The sequence below is a fragment of the Manis pentadactyla genome, chromosome 9 (genome assembly GCF_030020395.1).
Source record: "Manis pentadactyla isolate mManPen7 chromosome 9, mManPen7.hap1, whole genome shotgun sequence".
NCBI lineage: Eukaryota > Metazoa > Chordata > Mammalia > Pholidota > Manidae > Manis > Manis pentadactyla.
This window is the reverse complement of record NC_080027.1, coordinates 125682061-125698931: the sequence shown is the minus strand read 5'-3', so window position 1 is coordinate 125698931 and position 16871 is coordinate 125682061. Positions and strand designations below refer to the sequence as shown.

Sequence of the window (16871 nt, the reverse complement as noted above, 5' to 3'; positions counted from 1 at the left end):
GGCCCTGCCCCGCTCCTCGGGCCTCCTGCCCCTCCCCACCCTGGATCCTTGGGCAGAACACCGGGTCCTTAGTGCCCTGACCAGGAGGAGAAGGAAAACAGGCCGAACAAAGAGGCCTTCCTTGTTCCAGGGAGTGACTCACGCTGCTCGCCATGCAGCCTCCGCACTGCCCCTCCCGGCCTCTCTGCGGACTCGCCACAGCTGCCAGGGCTGGCCCCCTCCTGGCTCTGACAGCCCGCACGCCCTTCCCCGCCCGCAGGAGGCCACCAGGGGCCTGTGCCCGACTCCCTGCGAGGTGGCTCCTGCCTCAGTTTCTCTCCTTCTTGAAGGGGAAGTGACAAGAAGTGCCACTTGGAGTGTGATGGCTTTTATTCCGGGCGTGTGTGGACGTGCGGGGGTTCAGGCCAGAGTCGCAGCTCCAGCTGGGCCAGCCCCTGGCTCCCAGGAGGGCCCAGGAGCAGGGCACGCTGGGCAGGGGCAGAGCAAAGAGCAGATCTTTGGTGAGGGAGGCTGCTGCCTCTACTTCCAGCGCCCAGTGACTTTGGCCTTCCCGCGGGTCTTGGAGCTGCAGAGAAAGCAGGCCCAGTCAGAAGAGGACACAGGACAGGGTGGCAGGTCTCTGTGGGGAGGAGGCGGGGGGATGCTCAGGGCTGAGGGTCCAGCCTGGAGCTTGGCCAGAGGCAGGCCAGGCCAGCAGCCTCAGGCTGGAGGGAGACCCTCTGGGCCCGGGCCCCATTCCACCCCAGTGAGCGGTGTGGCCACAGGGAGGAGAGAGGAGAGGGAGGCCCGGGGGGGGGGGGGGGCCATGGGAGGCCTGTGCACTGCAGGAGAGGAGGAAGGGGGGCAGAGCCCACGGAGGGGCGGGGTGGCTGGGAGACCAGGAAGCAGGAGGAATGCGTGAGCTGGCGGGGGTGAGCCAGATACTCACACTTTCTGGTTATCATTGATCCTATTTCGGAGAACATTGATCTGTAAGAAAAGGGGGGAAAACAGTAAGACTGGAGCTCAGGTGGCTCAGATCCCATGTGGACCGTGGAGGGTGGGAGGAGAAGGGGGCCCAGCTGGGAATGGGGAGGGGAGGGGGAACAATACTATGAAGGTCAGAGGAGTCAGGGGTCCGGAGAGGCCCAGGTCCCAGAAGCAGAAACCAAGGAGAGGCTTCCTGGTGGCCTCGCTGGCCTCTCAGAGCCACGGAGAGCTCAGGAGGAGGGCAGCGTGAGGCGGCCTCCTCGGTGCAAGGCTGGGCCTCAGGAAGCCCCCCTAACAGCCGCAGCCCAGCCTGAGACCCCTCCTCAGGCACTCCTGCCCAGGGGTCATGAGGTGCAGCACCCATCAGGTACCACCTGCTCTTTGCCGCTCTGCATTTTGGCCAAATCTGTGCCCTGCAGGCCGGGTGAGGAGTTAAGTGTGGAACCGGAAAGAAAGTGGGAAGCACAGGCCCAGAGAGGCCGGAACAGGAGCCCACACTGGCGGGCGATCACCAGCGGGCGATCGGTGGGTGCCGGGCGCCTTCTGCTCTCTTCAGAGCGCTTTCCCAAATGCTAACCCACAGGATTGTTGCCAGAGTACAAGTTAATACGTGCAAAGTGCTCAGAGCAGTTCTTGGAGCACTATTATTACTGTTATTTTCTCTGTGACACTCATAATAAACCTCTGAAGCCCTGGTGTTAGCCTTGTTGTCTAGATGGGGAAATGGAAACAGGGGAAGTAGGTGACTTGTCCCGGGCCACACAGCTAGTACAGGGCAGAGCTAACCGTCTGTGCAGGCGGTGCACCGCCTCTCTCAGCACTGGGGGACGTGGGGAGCCCCGAGCCATGGGGGCCTGAGCTCTGCTCGGGAGGGCCTGTGCAGGGACACGCAGCGGTGGGCCCTGGAAGGGAAGGGGCTTCCTCCTGCAAGCGGAGGCCCCAGAGGGGAGGCGCACAGGACCAGTGCTCTTGGGACCCTGAAAGGCTGTAGGAGTGGGGCTCAGCCTGGCTATGCCCGCACCAGGGCCTCGGGCATATGTAGGGAGAAGAGAGGGGGCTGCACGTCTGGTGAGGGCTCCCGCTCCGCAGGGAAGCCTGGCTCTGTGCGGCCGGGCTCTCCCATCCGGCCGGCCATCTGAGCGGCTGCCTCCAGGCCCTGAGGCACGGCAGAGGGGGAGCCCCACCGGGCAGAGGCCCAGGAACATGCCTGTGCTCAGCCCCAGCAGGGCTGCTGGCATCTCCAGGAAACTACAGCCCAGTGGTAGGCCCTGAGCACCACAGGAGCCCGGGCACCGGCACCAGTACACGAGTTAGCTGGGGTGGTGGGTGACAGACAGAGGGACAAGGGCTGGCTAGCTGCAGCCGTCTGGGACCCAGGCAAACCAGGAGCAATGGCTGGGGGTGGGTGGGCGGCCACACGGAGCCGGCTCACTTCATATTTCTGCTGCTTGAACTTCTCCAGCAGGTCGAACTTCTCTGCCTCCAGGTTGTAGATGCTCTGCCACAGTTCCTTGGCCTTCTCCCTGCACAGGCCAGGGCGTTTGGGGTTGGGGTGGGGTAGGGATGGGGGACAAGAAGGGAAGGCCTCATCTGCCGTCATCCTGACCCTGACACAGCCCCCAGGAGCCCAGCCCTCATTCCCACCCCCAGGCCTGCTGAAGGGGCCCCCAGGCCCGGCACAGGGCCCAGGCGGCAGTGCCCGGGCTTAGGAAAGGACCCTGGGGGCTGCCATGATGAAGCTCTGGGACAGCGGAGGAAACGGGAGAAGCCCTTCAGGCACAGCAGGGCATCTAGTTCAGCCTCCTGCCCGCCATCTGTGTGCAGGTGGACAGGACGAAGCTCAGAGAGGTGATGAGCCTGCCCAGTTCTCTTTCCTCATCAGCAAAGCACAGACAGGAGACAGCGGGACCTGCTCACGCCCGGCCCCAGGCCCACCAAACCTGCCTTGGGAAAATATGTGAGGCGGCAGTGCCCCCTGGTGGTGAGTGAGGAGCAGTGCCCCCAGCCAGAGGCCCCTCCTAAGCCGACGCGTGCAGGACCCTGCGCACCACGGGCCCCACCTCAGCTGGTCCTCGTTGAGGTGGTCGATGGCCAGCACCTTCCTCCTCTCAGCCAGAGTCTTCTTCTTCTTTTCCCGCTCTGTCTGCCTCTTCCCACTTTTCCGCTCTGTCTGGAGTGGGTGACAAGCAGGGGAATTGAGCTGGAGAAGACCTCTCCTACCCCACAACCCCCCAAAACCCAGTGGGGAGCAAGGCAGGGCCTACAGAAGGACCAGGTTCTTATCTTCTTCCTGCAAAACCCACACGGTGACGGTCTGGGTTCCTCAGGGAAACTGAGGCAGGGGCAAGGAGGGTCCTTCCGGCCTCCCCTCCCTTTGCTCGCCAGTCTCCCCCACCTCGCCCCGGGCTCCCTCCTGCTGCCTGGCCCAATCCCCACCCGCCAGCGGGGGGCCGTCCCCCTACCAGGGAGCCCCCAAAGCTGTGAGGAGGAAGCGGGCTCGAGGTTTTGGTACCCACCTGGGCTTGCTAAGCCAGGACACCATGAGAGAAAGGCCCAGAGAGAAAGACCGAGACCACGACAGGGGCACAGAGAGAGACAGGCACCGGGCGGAGACGAGGAGACCCGGGGAGAGGAGGAGACGGGTCAGAGGCTCACTGCGGGCGGCCCTGCTCACTGGGACCCGAACCCGGGGGGAGGGCAGGAACTGCCCCGGCGGGGCGGGTCTGAGCCTGGCTGGCATGGTCACCACGGGGGCAGAGGCAGGGTGGCTGGCCTAGTTCTGAGCTGGAGACCCTGGAAACCTAAGGAAACGTTCCCACCCTCCCCGGCACAGAGAAAATCAAGTTTGTGTTCCCCCTCCTCCCTTGAGAATGGAATAGCTGGTAGGCGCCGGGCACTAAAATTAGGAACTGGAGTGAGTTCCCGGGAGTGAGCCACCTCACACGTGTGTGCACTGGACGCTCTCCCTGTCGGCTCAGGGGACCCCAAAGCAGGGAGGGCAGACATGGGAACAGATTCCCCCTCTGCAGACGGGAACACCGGGGCCCCAAGGCCACACGGGGCATGTGGGAGCGCTGAGTCCGCAGCCAGAGCTCCGAGTCCAGGCACAGGGCTCTTCTACCTGCCCGGCCACCCTGGGGGCTCCTGGGCACTGCTGACACCAGGGTGGGGAGGCGCAGTGGTGTCCGGCCTCGGCCCGCAGCCCCCACCCCGCTCCTAGGGAAAGGCCCAGCCCGGCTGAGAGCCACTGAGGGTCTGAGCACGAGGGGGCCTCGGACGCCCACCCAGAGCACCTGGGCACTCTTCCTGGGGACCGACCTCAAGCCTGTCTGCTGCAGGCGACACCTCACTCCTCCGACCCACCAGCACCCCGGCAGGCCACTGCCGCTCCCCCACCCACCTTCTGGATGTAGCCTCCAAAATGCATCATGTTGGACAGAGCCTTCTTCTTCCGGGCCTCGTCCTCAGCCTTCCTCCTGTTCTCCTCCTCCTCCCGGCGGGCCCTCTCCTCCTGGTCCCAGGGACAAGGGGAACAAGTGATAGTGGGGGCAGGGACCCGGGTACCTGGCCAGAGCTGGCAGCCTGAGGGTGAGCTGGGTTGAGCTTTCTCTCCACCGGGCAAGCAGTTTCCTGAGGGGGCCCCCGGCCCAGGGCCGGCTCACGACAGGTTTGTGGACGTGTGCGGAATGACTGGCTGAGGAGTCTGGGCTCCCGAGTGTGGGGTCCGTCTCCCCTCAGGCAGTGAGCCCCCCACAGAGGGTCTCCAGCAGCCCAGGAAGAAAGGATGAGGGCTGGAGAGCCTTTTTCTTTTCTCTTTTGCATCACCTCCCTGTGCCTGATTTATTTTCTAACTGGAAGTTTGTGGCCTTTGATTCCCTCACCCCCCAGCCCCCATCTCCGGCCGCCTCCCATTTGTTCTCTGTATCTGTGGGCTTGGTTTGGGGGGATTTTTTAGATTCCACATGTTCGTGAGATTGTATAGTATTTGTCTTTCTCTGACTTATTTCACTTGGCATAAGGCCCTCAAGGTGCATGCATGGTGTTGGAAATGGCAGGATTTTTCAGGGCTGAGTAATATTCCATTGTGTATATGTGCCACATCTTTGCTCATTCACGCATTGACGGACGCTTAGGTTGTTTCTGAGTCCTGGCTGTTGTAAACGATGCTGCAGTGGACATGGGGGTGCCGATATCTTTATGAGTTAGTATTTGTTTTTTTTTTTTCAGATAAATACCCTGAAGTGCAACTAATGGAAAGAGAGTCTTAAAACACTGAGTGCATGAGGGCCAAGGCGTTTCTGTCCTTGTATTACCAGAGCCAGGGCAGCACTCGCACGCACTGTCCTACTGACCCAGAGTGTGCGAGCAGAGAGGGGGCTGGGCCCGTGCAGGGGGCTCCGCGGGCTGCGGAGGGCTGGGCCGGGGTCACTCACCGCCAGGCGCGTCTGACGCTCCTTCTCCCGCTCATTCCGGATGCGCTGCTGCTCGGCCCGCTCGGCCCTCCGCTTCTCCTATGAGAAAGAGGCAAAGCCTGCCCAGCGCGCACGTGCGGAGATGGCATTGCGGGCGCAGGACCACCCGGGGAGAGAGGGGGCAAGGGAACCCTCGGGGGCGCTCCCTGCAGAGCGCCAGGGCGGTTAACACCCTTCCTAAGGGCTTCTGCCCTCAGCCAGCTCCCCGGGGCAGGCAGAGAGAGCGCCCCCAAGTGGGCCAGCGCAGAATGCCTGCTAAACAAGCAGGCCACTCCACACATGTGCAGATGACCCACACGGAACATCCCTCGCGGCGGGGTCACCCTCAAGGGTTTGAAAAATCGCAGACAGGCTTCTCCCCTCTCCCCTGAGGGCTCCACCCCTGGCCCTGGCCCTGGCCCTGTCAGCAGCTCTGTGCCCGAAGGTAGGTGGCCAAGTCCCCAGCTGCCAGCCAGAGCGGCTCCTGGTGGAAAGTCAAGTTTGGTGGGGAGAGAAAAAGGAGTCGAAGTAACCCCACCCCGACCCCGGCTCCCCAGGAGAATGATTCGAGATGTTAGGGGTCCCACCTGTCTTCCCTACGTTAGTTGGGGGGGTGCCCAGCGGGAGGGAGGCAGGGGCAGGGGCTGCAAGAGCAGGCATTGACTGGTCACCCCACGGCCAGAACCTGGGCGGCCCAGAGGGGAGTTAGCTCAGCCCCGACCGGCAAGGAGTGCCTGTCTGGTGGGGAGGGAAGACAGGAACCCAGGGACCCACAGGGCAGGGCCCGGAGAGCAGCTCCTGGTGGAGAGCCCGCTCGTAGAGGGGTCAGGGCTCCAGGAGGGCTGCCTGGAGGAGGTGAGGCCCAAGAACAGAAGGCAGACCGCTGTGAGGCCCCGGCATTTGGGCAGCAGATGTGACACCTACGATTCTGTCTTTGAGGGAAACCAGCTCCTCCTCCTCTTTCTTGCGGTTCTCAAAGTGGGCCTCGATCAGCGTCTGCAGCTCGTTCAGGTCCTTCTCCATGCGCTTCCGGTAAATGTCCTGGGAGGGCGCCGCCGGGACTCAGTGGCTACCCCACCCACTTCCGCTGAGCAGCCAGAGGAGAAGTGGGTGGTAGGCACCACCCTCCTCAAAGCAAAAGGGATGGGCGGGGCCTGCGGCCTGGCCAGGGAAGAGGCGACCTCGACCTGAACCCAGGGTGATGCCCAGCCCAGCCTGTGCCCAACACGGTCTGCCAGAGACCTTCCCCCAGCCCGCGAGGCCGTAAGCTCCCTCATCAGGGCCCTTGCAGCCTCCCCCAGCCCAGACCAGCTCCGCCCCCAGCTACCACTCACATCAAAGTCCACTCTTTCTCCATCAGGGATCTTGGGTGGCACTAAGTTGGGCATGAACAGCCTGACGGAGAGAAGGAGACAGTCAGTGAGCATCAGTCCCGCGCTGGACCCGAAGACCGCGAGCGTCAGGGGCAGGCCTTGCCCTTCCTCCTGCAGAGACACGGCGCCCAGGCACCGTTAACCTCAGTGAAGAAAGCAGAGGCTCAGACTTGCTCAAAGCCATGCAACAAGAGTAGAGAAGCTGCAACAAGATGACGTGTTTGTCTGATTCCAAATCCCCAGGACTGACCCCCCAGTTCTCCCCATGAACCCAGGGGTCCTGGGGTTTTGTTCCCACCCAATGCACACTAGCTGTGTGACACCAGGCCCTCCGGGCTCTGGTCTTCGGTTCCCCGTATGATCAGGCGTGTGTGGGGCTGAAATGAGACACTGCAGCGCACATCCAAGGGGCTGGGAGGGGGAAGGGTGCTGATGGACAGTGGGGGGGCGGGCTGTCTCTGGCCAGGGTGCCAGGAGCCTCCAGGTGCGCTGAGGCGCCATCTGCTGGGCAGGTTTTGCATCACCAAAAGGGACACCCTGTGCGGCCCCCAGGCCTCTGCCGCCCCCACAGCTGAATGGGGTTTCACGCGTGTGGCCAGCACCAAGCTGCTCTCCGTGCCCCTTTGCGACTCTTTGAAGCGCTGTGCCTGGCTGGCATGGTTCCATTGCTTGGCGCTCCCAGATTTTCTTGCCTTTTCCCCAGGTCCCAACTCAGCCACTGAGGAGGGTGTCCTGTGGGATGCAAGAGGGTCTCCGGGCCACAGCGAGCCCATCTCTCTCCTCTGATCATAGTGCTGCCCTTGCCAGGGCACACCGTCAGTAATGGAGTGTAGGGTGACTTCCAACCTCCACTCACCCCTCAAGCAGGGACTTGGGCAGTACAAACCTGTACAACCGTACACGGCGGTCTCTACTGAGCACACCCCCCTGCCCGTGCCCACTCTGCCACACTGCCCTCCTGTCCTGCCCTGATCACTTTCCCTCACGAGCCCTCTGCTCCCACGGCTTCACCACAGGTGTGTCCCACTCACCTGGGCTTAGGTTTGGACTCCTCCACTGGGCCATCTGTTAAGGAGAGAGGCACACGGCCACAGGGTCAGGAAGCCACAGGGTCAGGAGGCCCTGGATCCCGTCCCAGCTCCGCCTCTGGTGAGCTGGGCACCCAGAGACCTCAGCTGTCTGCAGAGTGAGTCCCTTCCAGACCCGGGGTCCCTGGTTCCAGGAGCATCCTGTTGATGGGGTGCGAACCCCACGCTCTCTCTCAGAGTGGCCCTGGGGGGATGCCTCAGGGGGCGGCTGAGTCCCGAAGGGAGCGCACGCTCCCAGAGGGAAACTTCAAACCTCTCATTCACCAGCCAGTTCCGCGCAAGCCAGCTTCGCCTCCCTCGGGCCTCTCAGTCCGTGGCTCTGGCCAGGAGTCCTGGCCCAGGGCAGCCCTCCCGAGTCTGCCTCACTGACTGCCCCCGGACTTCCACATGGCCACAGGGCCAGGAAGCCGATGGGCATGGTCCTAAGCCCTTGCTGGCTGCCCCTCCCCTCCAGAGGGCCCCAGTGGCAGGGACTGCCTACACGATGACCACAGTGGCGGCCCACCCCGAGAACTGTCCTGGGAGTCCATCCCACAGACCCCGCAGCCTGTGGGGGGTATCGCCTGGGTTCCAGGAGCCCTGCGCATGTCCTGACTACCAGGTGCCCTGCCCAGACTGAGGACGTCTCCCCCTGGGCACCACCGAGGCAGCTTCTCTGCAATGAGGGCGGGCAGAGGTTTGGAGCCTGACAAAACCTGCTTGGCCACCAAGTTCGGTCCTCTTCCCCCAGGAGCCTCTCTTCCCCCACCTTCTGAGGGCAGTGTCCCCCACAGCTGCTTGGAGGGGCTCCCTCATCACCCCAATACATCTCCTGGTGCCCACCTTACCTTCAGCTTCTTTAGCCTCCTCTTCTTGTCCACCTTCTAAACAGAATACGAGGAACCAATGAAGGTCCTCACTCTAAGTGCAAGTTTCCCTGCCAAGAGCCTTCCACATTCAGGTCCTCCCCAAAGTGAGGCCTGCTGCTCTCTGGGGTCAGGGAGCTGTCTGCTCACACAGATGCCCCGGGCCCAGGGCTCTGCCAGATGCAAAAGGGACACACGGTCATGCTCACGGTCCAGCAGTAGTGGCTGCATTCCCGTAGCCAGGAGGCAGCCGCACGGCGGGAAGCATGCTCCCCGGGGGTTCTCACTGCCATAGGAGTGACTTCGGGAATTCTCACCACCACCCTGAGCAGCAGGGCCAAGCCCCTTGCACCCTCACCCAGAGCCTTACCTTCTACATCGGCCTCCTCAGTCTTAGCCTCCCCTTCGGCCTCTTCTTCCACGGCCTCTTCCTGCTCTGCGGAAGTGAGCCAGACACAGTGAACACCCAGGCCCCCACCGTGTTAACAGGCAGAACCCAGAACAGAGAGGGGTGGGGACGGGGGTCAAGAACATCCAGGGTCCACATGAATTCTGGGGTGACCCAAGTGAATGACAGAGGGGTGCTCAGTTAGTTTCTGGTTTAAACCAGAATTCAGCAAACTGTGACCCAAGGGCCAAATCCGGCCCCCAAGACTGTTTCTGTAAATAAAGTTTTATTGGAACACAGCCACAACCATTCATTTATATACTGCTTATGGTTGCTTTTGTGCTGTCACCACAGAGTTGATTAGTTGCCACAGAGACTGTGTGGCCCACAAAGTCTAAATATTTACTATCTGTGTCTTTACAGTAAAGGTTTGCTGACCCCTGGTAAACCATGACGGAAGAGCATGATCAGGCTTGTGAAGAGACCTTTTGTTCTAAATGTGCCTCTCTGGGGGGTTGAGAACTGGAACTGGGCCTCTCTGAGTATCGAGAACTGCTCTCCACCTGGAGGCTGCTGGGGCTGGGGGCCTGCCTCCTGCCTGGCTCAGCTCCCCTTTCCCTAACAGCCTCCCAGGCAGGGTGCATCCACCCTGCTCCCCAGCTTTCCAACCCAGATGCTCCCTAACCCAGTGACTGGCACCCCAGGCAGTGCCCTGCTCAGGGTGAGGTGTTGGGGAAGCCCTGCCCCAGACTCAGTAACTTGAGACACCCTTCATGTGTGCCTAAAAGAAGCCAAACAGCAGGACTGGGTGGGTGATGAGATGTTCGACACACAGACACGTGTACCCTCCAGGGTGTTAACAGGACTTTTCTGTTTTCATCCATTTGCTTGGCAGGATGCAACCCAACTCAGTCAGGTGCTTTTAGAGGAGACACATAAGACAAGACGACGCCAGGCACACGGCCCTGCCTGTGAGAAGTGCCTGCAGACCGATGACTGACAAGTGGTGGCCTCCGGGCAGAGGGAGAAGAAGGGGCCTCAGGGAGGGAGAGAGGCCACCCAGACAGAAACGCTGGCCTCCACGCTCTGTCCTCTCTTCCTAGGTCTGAGGCCAGGCATGCCTCTTCTTTGATCCCTGTGCAGGCTTACCTCAAAGATCTTTCCAGAAGGGGTGAGAGTAGAGGACTGGCTAGCAAGGTTATGGCCAGGCATGGGGCACTTCAGGCCATCTGGTTGCCACCTCTCCCCACCCCATCTGATGTTTCAGTTCTCTGTAGGATACCCACCCCTCGCCCACAGCCTCCCCAGGCCACCACAACAGCTTGAGATGTCACTACTGAGAAGAGCTTTTCAATTCCGCCCAAGTCTGTGCCCCACCCTAGTCCCACCCCCAGGGACTGGGAACCAGGCCTGGCCCCACTACCCCAGAGCAGTGCCCATTTGAGAGCTGACATCATGTCCTTTCTGCGCTGGCTAGTTCCAGTTCCCCCAGCTGCTCCTCCTCCTCAGAGGGCTCCTCCCTGCTCCTCAGTCTGGGCTGCCCTGCAGGGCGCTGTCCAGCCCAGAGGGCGCCCCCCCCCCCCCCCCGCCCCGCACAGAGTGCAGGCATGTGCCCTGGGGCAGAGCAAGGCCGCTCCCTCCAGACAGTAGTCCCCCACTGCGGCTACGGTCAGAGCAGCTGGGGGACAAGCCCACCACCCAGCCCAGAGGAAAGATGGGGAGCCAGGAAAAGGGATGGTGGCCCTGGAGGAGAGATACTAAGAAGAGCTCAGAATGGCGGTCCTGGCCCTCTGGGGGAAGGGAATGCCTGGCCCTCTGCACCCCTGCCCTCCCAGCCCGGGGCCCAGAGCAGGGCCTTGCGCAAGCAGGACAGTGGGAGGCAGGAAACCCAAGGAGAGTCAAAGCTGTACTACCGTCTTCGTCCTCTCTCCAGTCTTCCTCTTCTGGGGTTCAGGGAGTGGCGGCAGCAAAGGGGAGAAGCGAGACAGGTTAGCCTGGGAGCAGCCGGACAGCGCATGGTTCTCAGGGGGTGGCTTTGGGGTTACGGTCCTGCTCCAACTCCCACCCCACCACCTTCTGGCAACTGGGGCAACTCACTTCCCAGGACTCCCCAGATGAATGGAAATGGTTACACCCCCTTCTCAGCCGTTGGAAGGATGAAACGACCCAGGGTGTATAAGTGCCCAGCAGGTGCCTGGCACCCGGAAAGCATTCAGTAAGTGGTCACTGGCCATTGGCTGCCCTGCCTCTCGACTACAGGGCCTCAGTTTCCCTCTCATAAGACAGAGGCTGCAAAGAGCAGAAAGTGGAAACAATTCACTACCATCAAACTCCTTCCCCATTCCCACCCTAAATGAGCTTCTCAGCTACCCCACGAAACATCCGTTCCTAGGAGTCACAGTTCTGTGCTGGAAAGCATGGCACAGGGCAGCTCAGACTGGTCTGATTTAAGCAGGCTGCCCCGTCTAGGGAAGGCCCAGCATAGCACCAAGGAAGCAGACAGCATCGAGAGCAAGCTCCTGCCCAAAGACAGAGCTAACAGCCATCGGTACTATTCTCTCCTGCAAGAAGAGAAACTAGGATTGCGCACCTGTGGGACACCATCCGGACCTTGCTTCCTCTTGGCCACTTACAGCCGGAGGCTTAGTTCTGTGGGGGCAGGTGTAGCCCATTCATTGCAAGCTAGGCAGATGCTACGTGGAGCTCAGACCACCACAGAGGGGAGAGTTATTTTGTTAATTCACAGCCAAATCCTACTGTGTGCAGCGGCAGATTGGTCCGAATCCAGAAGTCTGCGTCTCAAACCTCAGCCCCCGCAATCTGTTGTCATTCTCTCTAGCAGGCACGGAGGACAAGCAGGACAGCTCTGAAGCCCCCGGCTCTCTCCCCAGACCTTCACAGAGACCCTCCTCCTAATGTCCACACACCGTGTGCTGAAAAGATATTTCTGAGAATTTGCTGAGCCTCTGAGGGGCAGGGTCCCACCTTCCTGAGGTGCAGAAGCCTTAGGTGCCCGAGGGCCATCCTGGGCCGTTTGGGGCAGGTGGGGAATGGGGTGACACTTCCATTTGTCAGGCACTCAGGAAGAAAGAAAGGTTAGGGCCTCCTTTCAGTGAGATACAGGCCGCAAGGCCAAGGGGAGAACTGCAATAGCCAATTAGAGCAGGAATGGCAAAGATCCATGGGTCGAAATGGACCTCTGAACGGAACAGGTCTTCATGCCCAGATGGCTGAGCACTCTCCTAATCTCACTTGAAAAATGATCACATTGCATGTTTTCAGGTGTGACCATGGTGTTTTAACATAGTGCTTCTCTCTCAGAGATACACACTGAAATTCTTAATTATGAGGTGATGTGATGTCTGGGAATGCTTTGGGGTGTCTGCCCTAAAATAACAGGGAGGAGACGGAGAGCAGGTGAAAGAAGTTTGGCCATAAGTTGGTGACTTCTGAAGCTAGATCATGAGTGCGTGGGGAGGGGGCTGGGGGGACAGTTATCCTATTTTGGTACTTTTACATGCATTTAAAACTTGCTATGTTTAAAAATTTTAGAGAAAAAACGCAAAAATAAATCATTAGAAAAAATGGCGACTCTGGGACTAGCAGTTACCAAAGGGGAGGGGTAGGAGAGGGTGGGTGGGGAGGGAGGGAGAAGGGGACTGAGGGGCATTATGATCAGCACACATGGTGTGGGGGGGTCGCGGGGAAGGCAGTGTGACACAGAGAACACAAGTAGTGACTATGGCATCTTACTACGCTGATGGACAGTGACTGCAATGGGGTGACGGGGGACTTGATAATATGCGTGAATGTAGGAACCCCAATGTTTTTCATGTGAAACCATCGTAAGAGTGCATATCAATGATACCTTAATTTTTAAAAATTAATTTAAAAGAAAAGAAAAAGTGATGATTCTGTTTGAACAAAATACTGGACAACAGAGACAGGTTTCAACCTTTTGCATCAAGACCTAGGCAACCAAGCTTAGAGCTGATTCCTGCCTTGGAGCCCCCGGGGAGGGGTGGGGGGGTCTTGCTCAGCTGACAATAAGGGGCAGGGACGCACAAGCTGTTTCCCCAGCGCTCCCAGGAACAGTGGATTCCTGGGATTCCTCCCGTGCGGCCCTCCCTCGGCCCACGCTCCATACCTTCCGTGGCTTCTTCTGCTCATAAAAGGCCATGCCGCAGGAGAAGAGAGAAGAGGTGGGTCAGTTTCAAGCCAGACTGTCCCTTGTTCGAATGAGTGTACAGGTGTGGGCTTACCTTCCTGCTCCCTGCAGTGCAGAAAAGGGGTCAGCAGCAAGGCGGGAGAGTGTGTGCGTGCACACACACACACACACGCACACACACGCACGCACACACGCACGCACGCACACACACGCACACACACACGCACACACACACACACGCACACACGCACAGGCAGGCACACACGCACAGTGACCTTTTTCCTGAAAATAACCCCACCTTTTATTCCCCTCATTGCCTACAGGAACTCACTTTCCTCGGCCCACCCCACAAAGCGCTCCCTAACCTGGCCCAGCCTTCCCATCCAGGGCGACCTCCCACTATCCCCTGGAACCTCTGCTCCAGCCCTCTGCCCACTTCCTGCTCCCATCAGCCTCTGGGCTTCCCAGGCTGTCCCCTAGGAACCGCTCCTCTCTCCCTTCCTCTATCCAAATCCTGCGCAGGTAAGACCTGCCTTCTCCACACCGACTCCACTCACTCCTCCAACCCCCGCTGACCTCGGTCCCCCTCGAGCTCCTACATTACCAGTGGCCCACCCTCCCTGCCCAGCCTGTTTGCTAATTGCTGTTGACATTTTACATCTTAAAGTCCCATAGGAGAGTGAGTTCGCAGTGGGCAGGAGCTGCAAACCTCTGTACCCTCCCTGGCTGCCTCCTCCCCCAGGAGACAGTTGTTTGACTGCCTGATGGGGCCCGGCCCCAGAGTCTCTGGGACAGGGCAGGGGCGGGCTGCCGTCAGGGAGAGCAGAGTGCCAGGGCGGAGAGATAGCACTGAGTTCTTTCATCTTTTCTGGGAATAAAGTTGATATACAATATTATGTTGGCTTCAGATGTACACCACACTGACCTGATAATTATTTACATTCCTAGATGCCTGCCATGGGTAAGAGTAGTCACCCCATTATCATATCAAAACATGACAGTTTCATTGGTTATATTCTCTGTTGTACTTCCATTCCTATGACTTACTTTTTTTTTACTAAATTTGCAGTTTGTAGCTCTTTATCCCCTTCACCTGTTTCCAGCACTGAGCCCTGAGTTGGGTTTTATGGGGCACGGTCAGCTCCCTGGCCTTGGGAGGGTCAGTGAGGCTCTCTGGGTCTGTCCTCAGGACACCGGCCTTCCCGGCCCCTCTGACGGTGGCCAGTCTCCTAGCAGATGGGACCCTGGCTGACCCTGGGAGCTGTGCCTTTTTACTTTCAGAAGTCCTCCAGCTGTGACTGGCCTGGGATCCACAGCCCAGAGGCACAGGGGTGGAAATGAAGGGGGTATATCTCTCCTCAGCTCCCCAAAGCCAGCAGAGCCACTCCCCTCACCCATCCCAGGGGGTCTCTGGGACCGGGGGTGGGGGGCTGGGAGGCAGGGCGGGCAGGGGGACAGAGGCTCCCATACTCACTCCGCGCACTCTTCCACCACTTCTTCTATGTCAGACATGGCCTCTGCTTTTCCTCCGGAGAGAGAAAAATGTCAGAGCGGACGGAAGGGGAAGGGAGGCCCACCCTCCCAAGTTCTGCCGTGAGAGCTGGCCCCGGGTTGGCCAACCAGAGGCCGGGGGTGAGTCCAGCCCGGTTAACCGCACATCAAAGCCGGGCAACCAGCTGACATCCATTTTTCACTCCCTGCACCTGGACAGGCAAACAGTTGGAATTTGCTGTTCTGGTTCAAAACATTGTAACTCTCAAAATGATGTTTCTAGAGTTTCTCCCCTTTCCTAGTCCACCACTCTGCCAAGCAGTCAGGGCAGCCAAGCTGTGCAACCCCGCTGGGTATGGCCTGTGTCACTGCAGGAGGTGCCCTGGGAGATGGGAACAGGCTGGGGCCCACCTGGAGGGTGGGATACTACCCAACAGTACAAAGGAAGAAGCCAGGGGTGCATGCAGCCCCGTGGGTGACCCTCCAGGGAATTACTTCCACTGGGGGAGAAGGCCAATTCATATGGTGCCGCTTATATAACATTCTTGAAGTAACAGAATTAGAGAAATGGAGAAGAGCTGGGCAGTTGTCAAGAGTTGGATGGAAGGTGGGAGAAGGTGGGCATGGTAATGAAAGGCATGTAGGGGCCCATGTGGATCCCCGTGGTCCTCAGACTGTCTGTCCAAGTAGGGCTGAGAAATCTGAGTAAGATTATGGATTGCAGCAATGTCCATACCCTAGTGGTGACTTGTACTGCAGATGTGCAGACAGCGGAGTGTTCAAAGCATCTGTATCTTTCCTTCCAAGCCTGTGTCAGCCTGCCTCGTTCTCAATGTTGATGCCAACTGAGTAAACTTCCCCAGGGAACTTGTTTTGAGATACCCCCTTACTTTGATAGGAACGACTGAGGTCCAGACCCTCCTCCATCAGCTTGCTGTGTGCAAGGGGAGCCTTTTTCACCTCTCTGAACGTCAGTCCTTTCCTGGGCCTATAGAGATGCACTGTATACGCCCTGGCTCCTCAGGGACCTTGGTGAGGCCCACATGGGCATTAAGGAAGGAGGAGGGCATTAGGCAATGTCCAGTTTTACTGTAATCTCCATGTAATTACAGGGAGATGGTGGATATAGCACACAGTTGAGTATGAGGCTAATCTGGTTTTGAATGCCAACTCCATCTCACATTTGCCTGTGACCTTGGAAAGGTCACTTACCCTCCCTACATCTCAGTTCCCTCTTATGTGAAATTGCTCCTCTGGGGTGGCTGTGAGGCCTGGGCTGGTGTAAAGTGTCTGGCTGAGAGGAGGCATTCCATTCATAACTGTTACAGCCCAGCCTTCCGGGACCACAGCAGTGCACGGCGCCAGGGGCACCATTCATGTTGTTTGAAATGTGATGTGCAAAGTGGCCCCCTGGGGACCCTGTAATCTTCCAGAGGGAGAGAAGGGACAAGGTGATGTGAGGGGAGCCCAAGTGAGGTGGGGTTAGGATTTCTGAGATTTCTCCTGTGCCCCTGCCTTCTGCCTCATCTGTGTCCAGCACTGCAGCCATTAACTTCCAACTCCAGCCACATGTAATAGTGGCACTTAGATAGCAGTGTTCACAGCCCTCTCCACCTCTCCCTGTACATCCCACTGTAGTGGCTGAGACCAACCCCCAGCATCCATCTACGGACATCCAGTGAGAATAACCGCAGTGGTTGGATGGGGTGATGTCTGCCGCAAGGCAGCCCCTTTGAGGCTGAGAGGTTCTAAAGAAGCCTCTGCTCTGGCTCTCCCTCTGGGTGGAGATCCTCAGACCCAGTGCCTCACACCACAGCCTCACACTGGCTGCTCTTTTGAACCTGCTCCAATCATGTGCATCCTGGGTTCAGGACAAGCGTGGCTGTGGTGAGGCAGGCCCCTCCCCAGGCCCCTCTGCTGGAGTAGGGTGGGGGCAGTGAGGCAGGTTCACATGCAGCTTTGGACAGAAGGTCTGAGTCAAGTTGTGGTTCCCCTGGGGTGGAGGTAGGTTAGAGAAGAGATGTCACATGTGTGAGGTGTCACGGTGGGGGACTGAGCTGCATTCTGCTGAAGAAAGGCCCAAAGCCAGAGGGTCCCC

General features: G+C 59.2%; 1 protein-coding gene across 1 annotated transcript; it reads right to left on the bottom strand.

Moving 5' to 3' along the window:
- Positions 1–351: 351 nt before the first annotated feature.
- On the bottom strand, positions 352–16648 carry TNNT2 (troponin T2, cardiac type). Its single transcript, XM_036909497.2, has 16 exons — positions 16615–16648; positions 14757–14808; positions 13377–13387; positions 13262–13276; positions 11028–11057; positions 9097–9162; positions 8709–8744; positions 7825–7858; positions 6755–6815; positions 6345–6461; positions 5403–5480; positions 4370–4480; positions 3030–3139; positions 2402–2492; positions 929–969; positions 352–565 (listed from the first exon to the last, which is right to left on the bottom strand). The coding sequence occupies exons 1-16, from the start codon at positions 16631–16633 to the stop codon at positions 520–522; spliced, it is 918 nt and encodes a 305-aa protein (XP_036765392.1). The 5' UTR covers positions 16634–16648; the 3' UTR covers positions 352–519.
- Between the last annotated feature and the right edge of the window lie 223 nt (positions 16649–16871).

Excerpts from the sequence above, each read along its gene's own strand:
- TNNT2 (XM_036909497.2), bottom strand. Across the intron at positions 9,163-11,027 it reads CTGGAGAGAGGACGAAGACG|AGCAGGAAGAGGCCGTGGAA; the intron begins GTAGTACAGCTT and ends TCACTTCCGCAG. Across the intron at positions 4,481-5,402 it reads AGCGTCAGACGCGCCTGGCG|GAGGAGAGGGCCCGCCGGGA; the intron begins GTGAGTGACCCC and ends CCCTGGGACCAG.